At 41.5% G+C, this 16,848-nt stretch overlaps 1 protein-coding gene across 1 annotated transcript in view; it reads left to right on the forward strand.

Moving 5' to 3' along the window:
• Slc9a9 (solute carrier family 9 member A9) overlaps positions 1–16,848 on the forward strand; it is a 533,806-nt gene that overhangs the window by 161,022 nt on the left and 355,936 nt on the right. Inside the window, exon 6 of the mRNA XM_058574878.1 lies at positions 11,651–11,756. Within this exon, the coding sequence (XP_058430861.1) occupies positions 11,651–11,756 (106 nt within the window). The remainder of the gene's footprint in view (positions 1–11,650; positions 11,757–16,848) is intronic.

The following is a 16,848-nucleotide window of genomic DNA, read 5'->3' on the forward strand; positions in this document are numbered from 1 at the left end:
CTAGAAGTCATTTTTGAGCATCAAAGGGAAAACAGAGTAGAAAGGACCATTCCATTTTATGGACAGACCCCCTAATGGGTTCAACAACATGATCAGTAGCGCTAATAATAAAGACCACTATTTGTACTCTCAATATGCCAGGCACTTTGCAAAAAAAAATGAACCTACTTAATCATTCTCCAAAAACTTATGAGGAAGGAAATATTTTTATCCTCATTTGACGACTGAAGCTTAAATGAGGCTTAGTGAGGCTCAAGGTCACCCAGTTCATACATCACGACTTGGATCTCAACCCTGGTTGGTCTGACATCAGAGTCAGGTTCCCAGCCACCATCCTCCACTGCAAAACAGAGTTATGAATAGCAAGGTCTTGGCACCAAGGTCTTGCTTTAGAAGTTGGAAGCCCAGTTATGGAAAGTTGGCATCACAGAACAGAATTGGAGACGATAATAGATGACAACAAACTATATAAATGCTTCCGGATATTGAAAGTGGATAAAGCAAGACTCCAGGTGTTCTGAGGCTGGGATTTCAAGAACACACTGAAAAACCATTTGAAGTCATTCAACAGCTCGTGGACAGCTGGGAAACAGCTGTGGTTGAGAGAGCTTCTGGCTTGCTGGTTTGGGGAACAGAACGGCTCTGTTTTAATGAAAGCAGTTCATTCTCAGCATGGATCAAAGACAGACCTGCAGGACAGAAGTTTTGAAAGTCAGTGCCCAGCCCATACTTGCTCTTTGTGTGTTAAAAGAAGGATGTTGCACATTGGAGCAAATTGGATTCACATATTTCTTAGAAAATATTTCTTTATTGACTGGATCATTTTTAGGGATCAGCTTGGCTGGAGAGGTCAAAACCATGGAAAGTGAAGCCCCTGTGTAAAATTTAAGGAGCACTGGCTCTCAGGGTCCTGCAAGTGATTTAGGGCGCCCACTGGTGACAGACCGAGATTGGTTCTCCTTGCTTTGTGAAGACTCTTAACCCCAGGGATTTGAATTCCTTGAAAAGCAGCTTTCATCCTTCTAGAACAAGTCCATGAAGCAACAGAGGTTGAACTTTAGACCTGGGTGCTACAGATAAGAAACATTTTGTTGTTCAGTTTCTTATTTTGAACTGAAATGGAGAGAGCTTTCTGGAACAAGGACTATCAGGTCAATGAGTGGCAAAGAAGTGACTGATCATAAAAGAGAGGGAAGCCACTCGGATCCTCAAGAGTGAACCACATGGCACGTACCTTCAGAGATTCATTCATTCATTCAATAACAGAATTAATTGCCCACCGCTTGCCAGAAACTATCAAGGCATTGATGGATACAGATAAACAATTAGTAGCAATGATGACCATTTTTGTCCAAGAGGATCAGTTAAAAGCAAAGCTGAAGTGTTTGCAGGATATTTCTTTGTCTTTTTTTTTTAAGGATAAGTGCTGCTTTCACCTAAGAAAAAGTATTTATCTGCAACTGAACTTTTTATTCTTATATCATTATCCAGTCCAGAAAAGATTACTATGGAGGGCTAAATTTTCAGAAATGGCAAAGCTAGATCATGCCACAGAATCTAATGCAATATAGCACTCTGAAGCTGGTTTCCTTTTCCCTCCTTCCCTGACCTTGTAAACTACTGAATTGCAAAGTGTGGTTTGACTCTTCCTATTAGATTCTCTAAAGCCAGAGATGTTTTCCATTGCAAATAAGGTAAATCACAACACTGTTTAAAACACAAACCAAAAGCTTCTGGATGGACAAACTCCTTGAGACTGGTAATTCAGGTTCACTGCATCTGAGGAGGAAGTCAGGAGTCTGGAGGGCATCTATATCCATCGCTGGGTACACTGCATGTGCTTAATAAGTACTTGTTCATGTAGATCCCCTCCAGGTTGTCGTGGTAATGGCTAGATGGGGGCGTCTGATTCTGAAGAGGAAGGAATAGACTAGACACTGAGATTACTGGGTGTTTTAGTCAGGTTTTTCATACGTGGCACCAGGAAGCAGAGAGAGAGACTAACCTCAACTCAGAAAGTATAAACCCTGAGGTACGTGCACACCCAGTGATCCACCTCCTCCAGCCACAGTTTCTACCCAGCTAGTCCCTATCAGAGAATAATGCAATGATTAGGTTAAGGCTCTCATAACCCAATCATTTCGCCTCTAACCTTCCTTGAGTTGTCTCATACATGAGCTTCTGGGGGACACCTCATGTCTAACATAGCCTGGGTGTGGGTGAGATTGCTTGGGAAGAGTTCCTAGAGTCAGAAGGGAGCCCAGGATGTTTTCCTGGGCAAGGGACACAAACTTCTCCTGGTGTACCTTCAGTCTCTCCTCTTGCTCTTTCCAAAGAGATGGGTTTAAAAAGGAAAGGGCAAGAGGCTAGAGAGGTTGAAGCAACATCAGGAGAGGCTCGTTTCCTCCAAACCAAGGAGAGGAGCTCTTGGAGAGACAGGAAGTGCTTGCAGTGTGGGGCCACGTCAAGACCAGCACTCTGGAGGCCCAGGTGAAGTCCTGAGGAGCACTGGATCCTCACAGACAGCATCTGTGGCCTTGGGGAAGGAACACGGAGCACCATGCTTTATGTTCTTGTTATAGTTTTGTAAATGGCTTCCTATCCTTTCTGACTCTGAAAATAATGCACATTTATTATAGAAAATTCAGAAAAATGCCAAAATGCTCGAAGAAGAAAATGAAAAGGGCCATTGTTCACCTCTATCATGACAGCTGCTTTATGACGTTGGGCTGCGTCTCCTGAGGCATGGCTTGCCTGGGCTGTTAACCTTGGATGCTGGTTTGGGCCCCCTCATTCCAGTCTCAGCACTGATTCTTTAGTGACTGTATCCAACATCCTATCTGTGCCCAGATAGGATAAGCACTGCAGAATAAAGTGATTTGATGAGCTATAAAACAGGGCATTCTGAGCAAATGAGTGGTCTGTTGTGTGTGACGATGGCACCAGGAGGTGCACACATGGATAATTACATCAGAGCAGAGGGCCTGTGGGCACACATACTCTCAGCCGACAGCATTGTCATTGGTCCAGGGTTTTCTAACAGCGTTGTCATTGTTCCAGGGTTTTCCTTGCTAAGCATGATCTGAAACAGATTTGTCTAAGTGATTTCTTTTCTGCCAGGAGTGCAATAGGAGCAGGAAGGGCCGAGCTATGCTGAGAATAGGGCTTATCCCAGCCATATCTCCATTCCGCAGTTGGGCCTTGAAAAGCCAAAGGTCTGGGAGACAAAGCTTAGCCCCGCCGCCATTTTGAAGTTGCTATTGTGGGAGGCAGAGTGTCTTTCTTTTTCTAGGGCTGATATAAGAAATCCCAGACACAGAGGATCACAACAGCTCACATTTATTATCTCACTGTTCTGAAGGTTCAAAGTCCCATTTGCTTCAGTTGGGTTCTTTGAGTCTCACAAGTCCAAAATCAAGGTGTTGGCTGACTGGGCTCTTGTCAGGAAGCATGAGGAAGAATCTACTTTCAAGCTCCTTCAGGTTGTTGGAAGGACTGAGATCCCTGTTTCCCTCCTGGACAAAAGAAGCTGTTGCCCTCAGCTCCTAGAAGAACTCTCTCTAGGGCTCTTGCAGGTGAGCCCTACCTCTCAGATCCAGTAAGTGTGCATTGAATCCTTTGCACACTCAGCCTTCCTAACTTCCTCCCTTTCACATCTCTTCTGTTGCACCTTTGACTCCAGTCTACAAATTTCCTCTGCTTTTAAGAGCTCCTATGGCTAGATTAGACTCCACCCCAACCCTGTGCAGATGGTCTAATATAATATGCCTATTTGAAGATCAGCAGCCTTCATTATCTCTGCAAAGCCCTCTGTGTTACGCAAGAAAACATCTCAGATACTCCAGGGATTTGTGCTTAGACATCTTCAGCCTCTCAGGAAGGGTGACCACAGGGATGGTAGGTTTGGGATATGACTCCTTCCTGCCTGCCATTTCAACCTTCCTTTCACACAAGCCCTTGGTGGACTCCTCTCAGTATTATTCTGCTGTGTTCTGCTGTGCTGTTTCGTGAGCAGGCTTATTCACCCTCCATGTTGAAACAGTTCCCTAATGTCCCTCAGGGTCTTGACCCACCGGTTAGAAAACAATGATATATCTGTTTGTTTCATACCTTTTTATAGCAAGAGAATGTTTTGTTTGCAAAGCTCCCATATTTTATGGATGCCATAATTATGACTAACACAACTGTCCTTTGATCTGTCTCTTTCTTTACAATTGTTGCATGTAATGAGCCACAGATTTATTTTACCTTCAAGGTGATGCATCCTAACTGTAGCTTGTTTTTGGATCCACTGGGCTTTTCTTTAAACTCATTTCATGATTTGTGAGTAAATACTTGCACACCATGTTTCTTTTTGCAATGACAATGTGGGGATTGGGGTGTGGCTCAGTGGTAGCACACTTGCCCAGCATGCATCAGGCCTTGGGTTAGAGCCCCAGCACTGCAAAAATACAAAATTAATTAAATAAGGATAAAGTGGCAAAAATGCTTAACTGATAATAATCCTGATTGGAAGACGTTTGTACAATAGGGTGAGTCATCTTCACTCAAAAATGGGCAGACTGCACAGATTTCCATTAAGCCACACCATGGCTCATTAAACCCCATTGGTGAGAAAATTGGGTCTTTGTTAAATGTTTATGTTCTTTGCTGATGTTAAACTTAGAATATTCCTGTTGTAGGTACCTTGGGGAAAAATTTCAAAGCACTAGTTAAAGTACCAGCAGATTTCAGTCCATAAGATCCCAGACACAAGACCTAAAGAATACTCCCTACCTGGATTTATTTTTAGGTTTCTTCCTTTTCAAACTTTGTTTTATATCTGAATTTTCTTTTTCATAGTGCCAAAACTCATGACCTTCTGATTACCTTTTTCTACTTTATGTGACTGCCAGGGGTAGTTGGATGTAGATTATTCTCAAACACCATGCAGCTGTGGTTGAAGTCAAGGATGCATGATTGTCAATATTGTATTATGTACTCATATATTGAAGAAATAATCTCTCCTCTCAAAGTATTTGTATTTCAAAAATGGGCTTAATACAAATAACAGTGACAGAAACATTTCTAGAAGTGGATTTAATGTAGAAAGAATAATGTTCTTCATTTAAGAGTTATTAGAAATTCTCTATATGAATGCCAAGAGAATCCATTGCATGGCAAAAGATATTAAGATCTAGGGAGCCTTTCTCAATGGGAACCCAACACAAAAATGAAGCTCTGCAGGAGAATCTCAGGGACTATTTCCTCATTTTGGGAGTGGGGAAGGGGCGTAACCAGGGATTGAACTCAGGGGCATTCAACCACTGAGCCACATCCCCAGCCCTAGTTTGTATTTTATATAGAGACAGGGCCTCACTGAATTGCTTAATGTCTCGCTGCTGCTGAGACAGGCTTTGAATTCACCATCTTCTTGCCTCAGCTTCCCAAGCTGCTGGGATTCCAGGTGTGCACCACCACATCTGGCTATTTCCTCATTTTTCTCAGAGCTGATGCTTAGCTTGTGTTACTCACAATGGATAGGAAATCAGTTAATTTATTACCCACAATGCCTTAAAACAGTGGCTCTCAGGTTTTGTTCTTCTTTTCTTTTTTTTTGTATCATAACACTTTATAATTTGTCAAAATGAGAAAAGATTCCAAAGAGTTTCTGTTTATGCATGTATTATGTATTAATATTTATGATGGTGGAAATTAAAATGCATCTTGATATTTTCATTGATTTGTTTAAAATAGCCGTCATATACATGTTAAATAACATATTCTTGAAAAGTAAATTTATTTTCCAAAAAGATATAGTGACCTTGTTTTTACATCTTTTGCAAAACTCTTCAAAGTGTGGTATAATAGAAGACAGTGAGATTCTATATCCACTTCTGCATTCAATCTGTTGCAGTAGCATCTACCAGGTAGCCTCTGGAAAATTCCATTGTGCATGAATAAAAGAAAAAGAATGGGAAATGCAAGTAATACCTTCATATTATTGTGAAAATGATTTTGACCTTGAGGATTTCCTGAATGGGTATTAGGAACCACAGGGGTCCCAGTGTGGCTCTTTGAAAACATTTCCTTGGGCATCAGAGATGTTTCTCTCAAGGAAACTGGTTGAGAAGGACTGTAATAGTGTGTTTGCCCATACTATCTTCTCCACTAACTCAGTGCAATATGATACATTAATACTGAGGGTCAAAATAAAATAGCAATGCTTTAAAGCCAAGTCATTTGTGACCTGTTATGTAACTTCTAATTTAAAATGACTTCAAGGAAGGACCAGCTATGATTAGCTTTCTAAATCTGGTGCCATTTCTTCAACCTAGTTCAGAAGGGTTAGATTTTCCAGTGAAATTTCTAGGATTATGATCGCCAGAGTTCCACTGGCAAAACCCATCCATGTACCAATTCTGCTGGCAATTCATTAAGAAGGTAGAGGATCAGAGTAATTCCAGTATTCCAGCTAGCCAGATATCACAACTATTTTTAGAAGCCCCTCCTTAAAAATCTTACCATGTACGATATTTCAAGAAAGTTGGAAAACTTACACAATTTCATCCTTTTTCCTCCCTCTGAGATAAAGAAAATGTATTTTCACAATAATCAATTGGGAAATGGAACAATGCTTCATCATTGATGAGAATACCAGAAATCTCCACCTGTCAGGTCTAACATGGATGCAACTGCAGAAGCCTGAGACATTTTTGATTCTTCAGGTGTCGCAGACAAGTGTCAGACATACTGATTTGCACAGGAAACCATAGAGCACACTCTCCGGGGACAGCCCTCATCTTGATGGGGCTGAATGATGGCTTAGAATGACAGGGGTAGGAACGATTATGTCTTGTTGTTCATCGACCCAGGCAGATCTTGTGCTAGGTTGCTGAGAACTGCCACATTAAAATAGCATTTGAAATTTAAATTCCTTATAAAACAGTGAGAAAATATGGGTCAGAGAGCTGCTAAGAGAGATGCTAGGGAAGGGGCTGTCAGTAAATCACCATGAAGACTTAGAAGCTACTAAAAGAGTCTCAAGAAAGTGGTCATCATTAAAAAAAAAAATACAGAACATCATTTAAGAATTAATGTGTTGAGCTACTAATGGGGTCCGGTAGTCCCTATCTGTATTTTTATCTCCAAGTATGATTGTTACCTTTGAATTGAGGAAAGATTAGTTTCGTTGTTCTGATAGAGTTTCAGTATGGGACACACACACAACTCTGGTGTGATGAACAAACTAATCAAAATATCGTGCTATTTCTATGTTGGGGTTTTTCTCTTGCAGACTGAGAATTATCCTGTACTTGACCTGAATCTTGGTCGTGAACCTTGAATTCATCTTCCAGCAGACATTCTGCACACTTCCACTCTTGGGTGGCCTCTGACTCTTGCATGGGTCCTCCTAAGGAAACCCTGCCCTTCTGCCCATTGGTCACCCTCTACCCTCTTCAGAGCTTGCTCCAGCTGTTTCCCCTTCTTGTCTCTCTGGCTTCAACCTCTGGCTTCTTCTTCTCAGCCTGTGAGATTACATATCTAGGCAAAAGCCCCAGTGGGCTTCAGAGTCCGTTGGCTCCAGCTTTTCCTCCCGTGTCCCTCAGTACCAGCTTCTGAGAGGTGCAGCCCACACCAACGTCACCTTGCTCCCCACCATCGCCCTTTTGCTGAATGGATGTTGAAGCTATTTTCTCAGGGACCTCTGATGATTCCATAGCAGTTCTCAGTTCCTCCACTACCCTAGAGTAAGGTGGATGCTCATCTCTCTGAGCGTAAGATCAGATGCACATATTCCCCCTGATCACCCACCTGAGAGGCAAATTGGACTTTTCTGCAGAAAAATTCAGGTATGAAAAGGGTGTGGCGCAGAAAAGGAATGCCCAGCCAGGAGTGAACAGGACAACCTGCCACCAACAGGCGAGTGGCACCTACGAAGGAGAGAAGCGAGAATGACCAAGTCCCTTAATAAAATAAGAGGTTAAGAAATCAGATGTGTCTTCTCCACTTCCTGTCCACATGGTGTCTGGAGTATTCTCATGCCAACACAGAGGGATCATTTTAAATAGGCATTGGTTTTTAGCCCAGCCTGGGCCGAAGTTGTCCCTCCAAGCCTAGCAAGATGTGCACAGAGCTGCTCTGAGCATGTCCACAGCTCTTCTAAGACATCCTCTCCTAGAAGGTGCCATGGAGGGAGTCTTGGACGTTGTATGTAAGAGTGAGCCCGCCTGCGGACTCATGAAATGAGTTTTGTTTTATAAGTTCCAAGCTTGGCAGCAGAGTGGGTGGCTAATTTCCTGACTCACCTATTCAACTCATTTGTGGTCCTGACAAAATGCTCCTCCTTGCAGGACACACTGCCTGGCTTTATTTCCAAGCTGTTCCATTTCTTCACAGGGTAGATAGGAATGCGCGAAGTCAGAGCCTTTCCTTTTGTGTGGGATATCGTTTATGAAGTGGAGTTCAGTTCTTTCTTCAAAAGGAATTGTGGGAATGTCAGAGCAGTTTTGAACTAAACTGAATGTTTAATTAAAAGGCTTTCCCCCAGAAAGGCTTACAGCTCTCCTTGGAAAAAATGCCAGAGCCCATCCCCATAGGCCAGAGTGGACTTCATAACTTCATAACTGAGGTGGGGGAAAGGAACCCAGGAGCCTAAGAGACCTCCCCAGGAGTGGAGATGAACAGCAAGTCATTTTCAGATCTCAAAAATACAAATGAACAGCTATAGAGACTAAGTCAACCACAGAACTGTTGTGATAGAATTTTCTATTAAAGAATAACTTGACTATTATTTCACAAGATCCTACCAAAAGGAAAAAGCTGTTAACTACACCCCCAATTGAAATCTCTTTGTTTTGGTTAGATGCAGGGTCTTGACTCTAACCTAGAAGGAGAAAGAGATTATTCTGCAGAAGTATTGCTACCAGCCACCACTACCACTGCAGAGGCTGAGGGTTGTGACAAATGTCAAAAGCTACACACTGGCAGAGTAGGTCTTTGCCATTTTACCTGGCATGATTAATAAGACTATTTCATTTGAGTAATGAAATTGATTCTATGCCCGGTTAAAAAAGATGAGGTCTAGCCAAACGCCATGCCGATTCCTGATTTCTTTCTTCTTTTTCTTTCTTTTCCTTTTGATTCTTGCAGTTGTATCTGCTCTAAAAATAGATATTTTAAAAAATAAATGAATAAAATATTTATTTTTAATTGACAAATAAAAGTGACATATACTTATGATATGCAACATGATGCTTTGAAATATGGATTGTGGAGTAGCTAAATGAAGCTAATTAACGTGCATTATCGCACATGCTCACCATTCTTTTTGTAGTGAGAACACTTAAATGACACTCTCTTAGCAATTTTCAAGTGCATATTACATTGTTTTTAAACCCAGACACCATATTTTACAGTAGATTGAAATCCAGAGTCATTCCTTCCTGTCTCTCAAGACCACTGATTCTCCATCCCAAATACCTTGGGAGTGTCTCTCCCATCGTGTCCTCACTGATATTACCTCCTGTTCATCCACTCATGAAGGGTTTACTGTGTGAGCCGTGCTGGGTTGTGGTAGTGACACACAGGGAGATGAGAACCAAGGACTAAGTAAAGTGCCAAGCACTGTGGCCACTGGTCTATCAGCACCAAGGAGCCAGATGCATAAGATGCACAGGCAGAGCATCCTATGCAGGAGTTTGGGGGCCTGAATACAGGCCTCCTCCTGTCCTGGGGCAGCGCCTCTATTAATGGAACCACTGGGAAAGCCTCCAGCCACATGCCCTTTCCCAGGCCCTGCTGCCTGAGCTTTATTTCTGAATCAGACTGTGTCATCTCTTTTATTAAAACCCTTCTGTGATCCCCTCTTGTGGCAGGCCGGGGGAACTCCAAACTTCTTGATCCTACTTGTAAAACCTGCAAACTCAACTTGCCTTTCTTCCCGCCCCCCCCCCCCCCACAAGTAGCACTCTCTTACGCCACCTGCTTACTATCCTCCCAGTCCAGGAAATAGGAAAGAATGGAAATGAAAGTCCCCACTCTGCCTTAAAATGTTACCATCAGTCTCGTTTTCAACCACTCTCTTTCACCCGTGGCAATCAATCCAATGGATCATTTTCTTAATGATTGCTGTTCACACTTTGCATAACTCTTTCAAATATCAAGGCACTGAATAGCTTTGATGAACACAGATAATCAGCGTGTGATTATTTACTGTCCTGAAGTATTCGCAGAGGCTCGAGGCAAGTGCAAGGCATATAGTACCGTGCTGCAGGCCACCTGAAACAAGTTACGCTCTTAGGAATCTTGAGTTTGTGCTTCTAGATGATGCCATCTCAGGAGAGAGTAAGAGCTGGGGGCCGACACCCTCTCCTTCAGAGGAGTGGGCCACTGCAACAGTATTTATTCAATCATCTATTTTGCAATTTGTGCATTAAACAGTTGCAAGTTAGTTAAATTCTGTGTTGTAAAGGTGGGTCCCATCCCCAGGGATCTTCCAGTCCCTTCTATGTTAAGTTTATGAATTGATCCAAATACTAGGATCTTTTTTTTTTTTTTTTTTTGGAAAACCACACAAATTTATTTACTATAAGAGTTATGGGACATGAGAACCTTTATAAGGAAATAAAGACCTGAAGAAACAGTTACATTTTTTTTAATAATAAGTTTGATGAGAATCCAATGGTCATAGATCTAATACTACTATTAGATCACACAGAGCAAAAGTGTGATCTAATAGTAATAAGCTGGGGAGGATTTAGCAAGGCCTGTTTGCTCAGGTTCTTCTCAGTGACCTTTTGTCTCAGAGATAAGGATGCTCCTTTTCTCAGGTATAGGAGAACACCTCTCACCTGAGCATCTTATGACTTGCTTTGGGGAGATGAAAGAGGGAAGTCAGAGAGACCTTCCTGTTTCCGCAGCTTTCTCAAATTCCTTCAGTTTGAACTATTCAGTGTGCCAACATGACAAATTTTGAGACAACTTGTCTTGAGGCTATTAATACTGCTTCTCAGTTCCCATCTACAGGACGAGTGTGTTCTCATTCTTACAAATCCTGGAGGACCTGTTACTGTCCACCCGTGTTCTCCCTGAAAATGCTAGAATCTAAAAGGAATGGACCTCTTTGTTGCTGAGAAGTTAGGGGTTTCAGAAAGGGTGACTTGAAAGATTCTTAAAGAATGAATAAAGGGCTCTTTGGTATCAAGAAGAGTCTCTGTGTGTGTGTGTGTGTGTGTGTGTGTGTATGTGTTTAAGGAATGGATGACTGCTACCAGGTGGATGACAAAGAAATTGCTGCCCTGTTAGAAGAAATCAAAATGCAATAGTAGCTAAGAAAGCATATTGTATGTTTGGAAAGCTGTGGAAGTTCAGCATGGCTTGAGGAAAGCAACCAAGGATGCAGAGAAGGGGTGCAGAGAGAGACATTGCTGGAGAGTAAGCAGGCCCATATTACTAAGGAGCTCAAATTTGTCAGCACTGGGGAGCCCAGAGAAATCTCCATGCAAGGGAATGAGATGATCAGCCTTTTGGGGAATAAAGATCTGGTGCCCTATGGTGGATGGATTTGAGAAGACCAGTATTTAATGACTGCTGTGTAGAAGTGACCACAACCTAGAAAGTTCCATACTCTGTCCAACTAACTCTGCATCTTTTTGTGTGTGTCTTCTAGTGACTGTGCTGGCCATTTTCCATGAACTGCATGTCGACCCGGACCTGTACACCCTCTTGTTTGGAGAGAGTGTGTTGAATGACGCAGTGGCCATAGTCCTTACATAGTAAGTACCAGAACTTGGTCTGTGTTTCTTTAACCACATAAAATATGTCCCCTTAGAGATCATTCCCCATGCCTTTAACATTATCTTTTCTGTATGTCATAGAGATACAGGCAATTTCTAGCTTTTAAGGAATTGTTATCACAGAAAATCTCCAATAATAGGCACAATTCATTAGGCACCTAATTTCTAATACTATTAATGGGTTTTGCATTTCCAGCTTATTACAAGAAACTACCCAGAGGGTAACAGATATTTTTTTTCCCTCACTGCATATCTTTAGCTGATCCACTTAGGGTTCCTCAAATGCACATAAATGAGCTTTCTTCATTTCAAATCAATATCATTTTTTTTTCTCATGCAAGTTACTTTCCAGAAAATACACTAATAGAAGCCTTTGTCTTTATGGGGAGGTGGGCAGATTGGAGCTAGAACTTGAGGGTCAGAACACTTTGATTTCTCAGGGCAAATGCATGCTTTGAATCATCCCAGGACAAATGGAACTGAAGAAGCTTCAAGTAAGACCTAATGTGATGCCCCTTTGTGCTGGAGGATTCGCTGTTTGAGATGAGAACCAGTGTTCTTCCCACATGCACCACCTCTTTAGACACTTATCATTTATATTTAATAAATGCCACTTTGGTGGCTGTCAGTATGTCAGAGGTCTCTTCTTGGTTTTAGATTAAGAACAACATTTTGGGCAACTGTCAGATATCCCAACGGAAAGTAGCTATCTGATAATTAAATGTGGCAACAGGATTCAATTCTGAGCTTTAATTACTTCAAATGCTGTTGAAAATGTATTGTGAAGCAACAAAGGATTTTAAAAGTCAGATCTCACAAGGGGAGGAAGAAAGAGCAGAACTACTCTTTTTTTTTCCCCCTGCCAGTTGACATTTCTTAAAGCTGCTGCCCTAAAGTCACCACTAAATTCAGCAACTTTCAAGTGAGTCTCCAAATACCTTTTACCTGGCCACAGAAGGAGGGGCCTTTCTCCCTGCCTTAAAGGAAAATATCAGCGAGTGCAAATTAAAAGCAAAAGTCATGGGCAGATTCACAAATGTTAAAAGGATGCTTTTAAGGAGACACCAAGACCAATTAATTAGGACATCAGGAATCCCTGTCCAAGAAATACTAACATTAAAGCAACATTTGGAGTAAAAATTTTTAAAAATCTGCTAAGCCTTCAGTTTTACTTCCTGAGCTGCCAAGTTGTAAAAGGCCAAATGAAGCAACCCACTAAAGCGCAAATGAGCTCAGGAGAGAACCACACAGCTACAACTGTCCAGCCTTTGCGTGATGGACACTGCTATCCACAGTGGTTTCCCATTAAAAACGCAGACACCAAGGACGAAGGTTGATTCCATGGTGCATAGGCCTGGGGGCATCTGAAACCAAGCACTTTCTGTCTCCTCAAGCCAGTACCTGGTTATTACTGGCAATGCCTCTCCTTCCCCTCTACCCATGTCTTAATAACGTCTTCACCATAAAATATGGTTGGCATGGTGGCAAGGTTCTTTTCTGATCAGGAGACGTTGGCCACCCCCCAGCTTCCCAGTTTTGGTGATACTGATACCGTGCACAGTGACCCACTGGGTTCTGATTAAAATAGAGGTCATGGTAGTTAAGAACATTTGGCTGCCCTAAGTCTCCAGTTCAGATCTACCAGCTCTCCTTTCACCTGGTGCATTTGACCTCACCAGCCCCTTCTTGAGCTGCACTGCATACCCCCCATGCACCCGCCATGGCCTTCCTGAGTCTGCACTCTTTTCCTCTAGTGCTGCCTGGGGCTGACTACTTCCTCCCCCTGCACAACCTTCCCTGGGTCGTTCTCTTTACTCACTCTTTTGCTTCTTAAATGTGCTTTATAGCATGCACGATGATTTCTTTATAATCTACTCCTATACAATTCCTTCTTGGAATGCCCCATCCCCCACCTTCTCTCTTCCAACCATTTTCTAGCTCCCTTAGGAAGATCCTATGCTGATATCATTTAAAGAGTCTCCGTGACTTTCAGACCAAAAGTTCAAACAGTTATCTCCCCACTTTTCTTTCACACTGATCCAAGCACAGCACGCCGACACAGCCCTCTGGGAGACAGTGACATGTCTTACCTTACAGTCCCCTCACCCCGCATTGCCGTCCCAGCCCCTGTCTCTACCCAGTGGTCTCTCAACTCTCATCCATTGTGTCTGCTCCTTCAGGAGCCAGCAGCCCCCAGGCTGAGGCCCGACCTCACTCCTGTGCCTACCTCTGTCAATCCCTTTCCAGCCAGCATTGCATGTATATTTGCCTTTCTAAATTGTAACCTTTTGAAAGCAAAGCATATGAACTTGAAGTGTGTGTTCAAAGAACAAACTAAAACTTGTATATGTGTCTTCCCTTTCTTAGTTCTACTTTTGTGAGATTTTGAAACTTAAGAATAGTGATGGAGGCTGTGGATATGGCTCAGTGGTCAAGTGCTTGTCTACAATGCATAAGGCCCAGATTTGATCCATAGCACCACACACACACACACACACACACACACAGAATAGTGACAGCTATTCTTGTATCATAGAATACAAGTTATACATTTTGATGTGTAATTAGGAATACATTATCCCCCACACATTTTATCATGAGAGAGATATTCCAAGACCTTGATAAGAAACCTTGGATTTTTATTGTTTCCTTCCCTATATATACATCCAAACCTATGTTAAAGTTTATAAATCAGGCACAGTGAGAAATTTAACAATAACTAGTAATAGAATAATTATAACCATATACTATAATAAAAGTTATTTAAAGCTTTTGAGTCCTTTATTTTAGAATTTCCCATTTATATTTTCAGACTTCAGTTGACCATGATTTAATGAAACTACAGAAATCAAAATTGTGGATGTGTAATAAAGACTACTGTAATAAAGAACCCAAATTATTGACAACTATGGCCCTCGGCAGTGTCTACAGAGCCCCTTTGTAATAGCCATGCACTTTCATTTACCTTCCCATCTTCTTCCAGATAATATTACTTAAGAACCATCCTCTTTGGTTATAATGTTTTTATATTTTTAATTGTCAGTGTTGTGACAAAACTGTGCTACAGCACTTAGCCACAGACTATGCCGGCCTTAGACTGTGCTTGTCCAAGAAGCAACTAATCATAATACTGTTTCTTAGGCTAAATGCCCTCCAAACTTCAGACAAGTAACTTATAATTGAATTTCATGACCACAACTCTTACACATAGCACCAGGTGATAGATGCTACTTTTCTTTCTTTCTTTCTTTCTTTCTTTCTTTTTCTTTTTTTTTTTTTTTTTGGTTCAGTACTGGAGATTAGACCCAGGGCTCATACCTGCTAGGTGAGCTCTCTGCCACTGAGCTGTATCTCCAGCATTTATGCCATGTGTCCATAGTTGAAAATGATCCAGAATTACTTGTCCCCAAATAGAAGTAACTTTATTTAACACAAAAGTTCTGAAATTAGCTTGCCCCTGACCTATACAGTTATTTCAAGAATACAGGAACATCATGCTTAAACCTGATCCACACTGGCTCAGGAATGAGCCCCACATGATGGATTTGCATTTCCAAAGTTGTTTCATAGACCATGAAGGGAGGCAGAAGATGTAGTGAAGATATCTGGAGGGGTGTGTGTTTGTGAATCCCAAACAAAGACATTGATTTCAGGTGCAGCGTGGCACAGTAGAAAGAAGCCTGAATAAGAAGCCACAAGTATCTAGTGTCAGGTTTACCACTGATGAACTGTGCAGTTCTTACAGTTGACCAGAAACCATCCTAAACAGGGGTGAAGAAAAAGGGAGTCCATGTTGGCTGATTTAAATGAGCAGCAGAAATAGAAATGGCTGAGGAAAGGACTTAGAGAAATAAGCAGGACCCTCCTTCCTCAATTTCTCTGGTCACAAGATGGCTGCCAGCATTTGGCAGTGTGGTCTCTCTTTTCAAGAGCCTGGAGAGAGAATCTCTGTCCCACCATTCCCATCCTAAATCTTGGTACCTGGTAGATTCTGACGCAACTCCAGACCACCTTGGAGCTAATCACTTTGGCTAAAGGAGTGTACTGTCAGGCCTAAGTTACATGTCCATGAGTTCCAGGGTGTGATTGGCTTGATTTGGAGCTGAGACCAGGAAGGTGGTATTATTGTTCAGGTAATGTTGCCATCATAGAGGAAAAGTCGATGCTAGATAGAAACATAATAATAAAACCTACAGGACCATACGGTGATTCTGTGTGGCCATAAACTGTCTGGACTTATTTCCTCATCTGGAAATGTAAGAATAGTTGTCTTATTACAAGATTTATAACAAAATTATCCTAAGCAACATAGAAAGCAATACAGTTGGAAAGGTTCTATGTCTTTATCATCTATGTCTGTGCTACACAAACCGAATATACTTATATAATTTCCATCATCATTTGTATCAGCGTCTTTCACTGTACTTACACAGATCTCTCTGTTTTCATTAAAATGACTACAGATAGACCTGCTTCCAGTGAAGCATTTCTTCATAAATATGGCGTTTTATGATCCAAAGAATATAGAGAATAACCATTTTTACATGTGATTTTCCCCCATTAGGAATGAGACAGTTAAGACATTGTCTAAAGTTGATAAATCAAGAAATAGAAGTTGAAGTATATGACTTAAAGTTACAAAGTACTTACAACCAAAATTGATGCTGCTCCAGTCAATTCCAGGAGGGTAGCTTCCACACCTCTCAGAGTAGGAGATCCAGAGATGCCACACAGAGCTGATAATTTAGGAATGGAGCTATACTAATACTAAGACGTAGGGCAACCATCAGAAGAAATAAAAACATACATGGGTAACATCAGGTGCCTGGCTGTGTAGGATCATGATTTAGGCAAAGGGGATAAAGATAATTTTACTCTTTATTTTATATTCATCTGTGTTGTCTGAATGTTTTTAATGTGTTTGAATTATATAGATTTAAATATTTTTCATTCAAACAAGATATCAAAAGCAGAAACTATAAAGAAAAAGCCTATTTACTTGATAACAATTGAGTCAAGTCATTCTGTCCTAGGCAAAAATTATGACAGAAAATTAAATGGCAAGTAATAA

Source organism: Marmota monax, unplaced genomic scaffold, assembly GCF_021218885.2.
Source record: "Marmota monax isolate L192 unplaced genomic scaffold, Marmota_monax_Labrador192_F-V1.1 WCK01_AAM20220418_F8-fsc00022, whole genome shotgun sequence".
NCBI classification, from domain to species: domain Eukaryota; kingdom Metazoa; phylum Chordata; class Mammalia; order Rodentia; family Sciuridae; genus Marmota; species Marmota monax.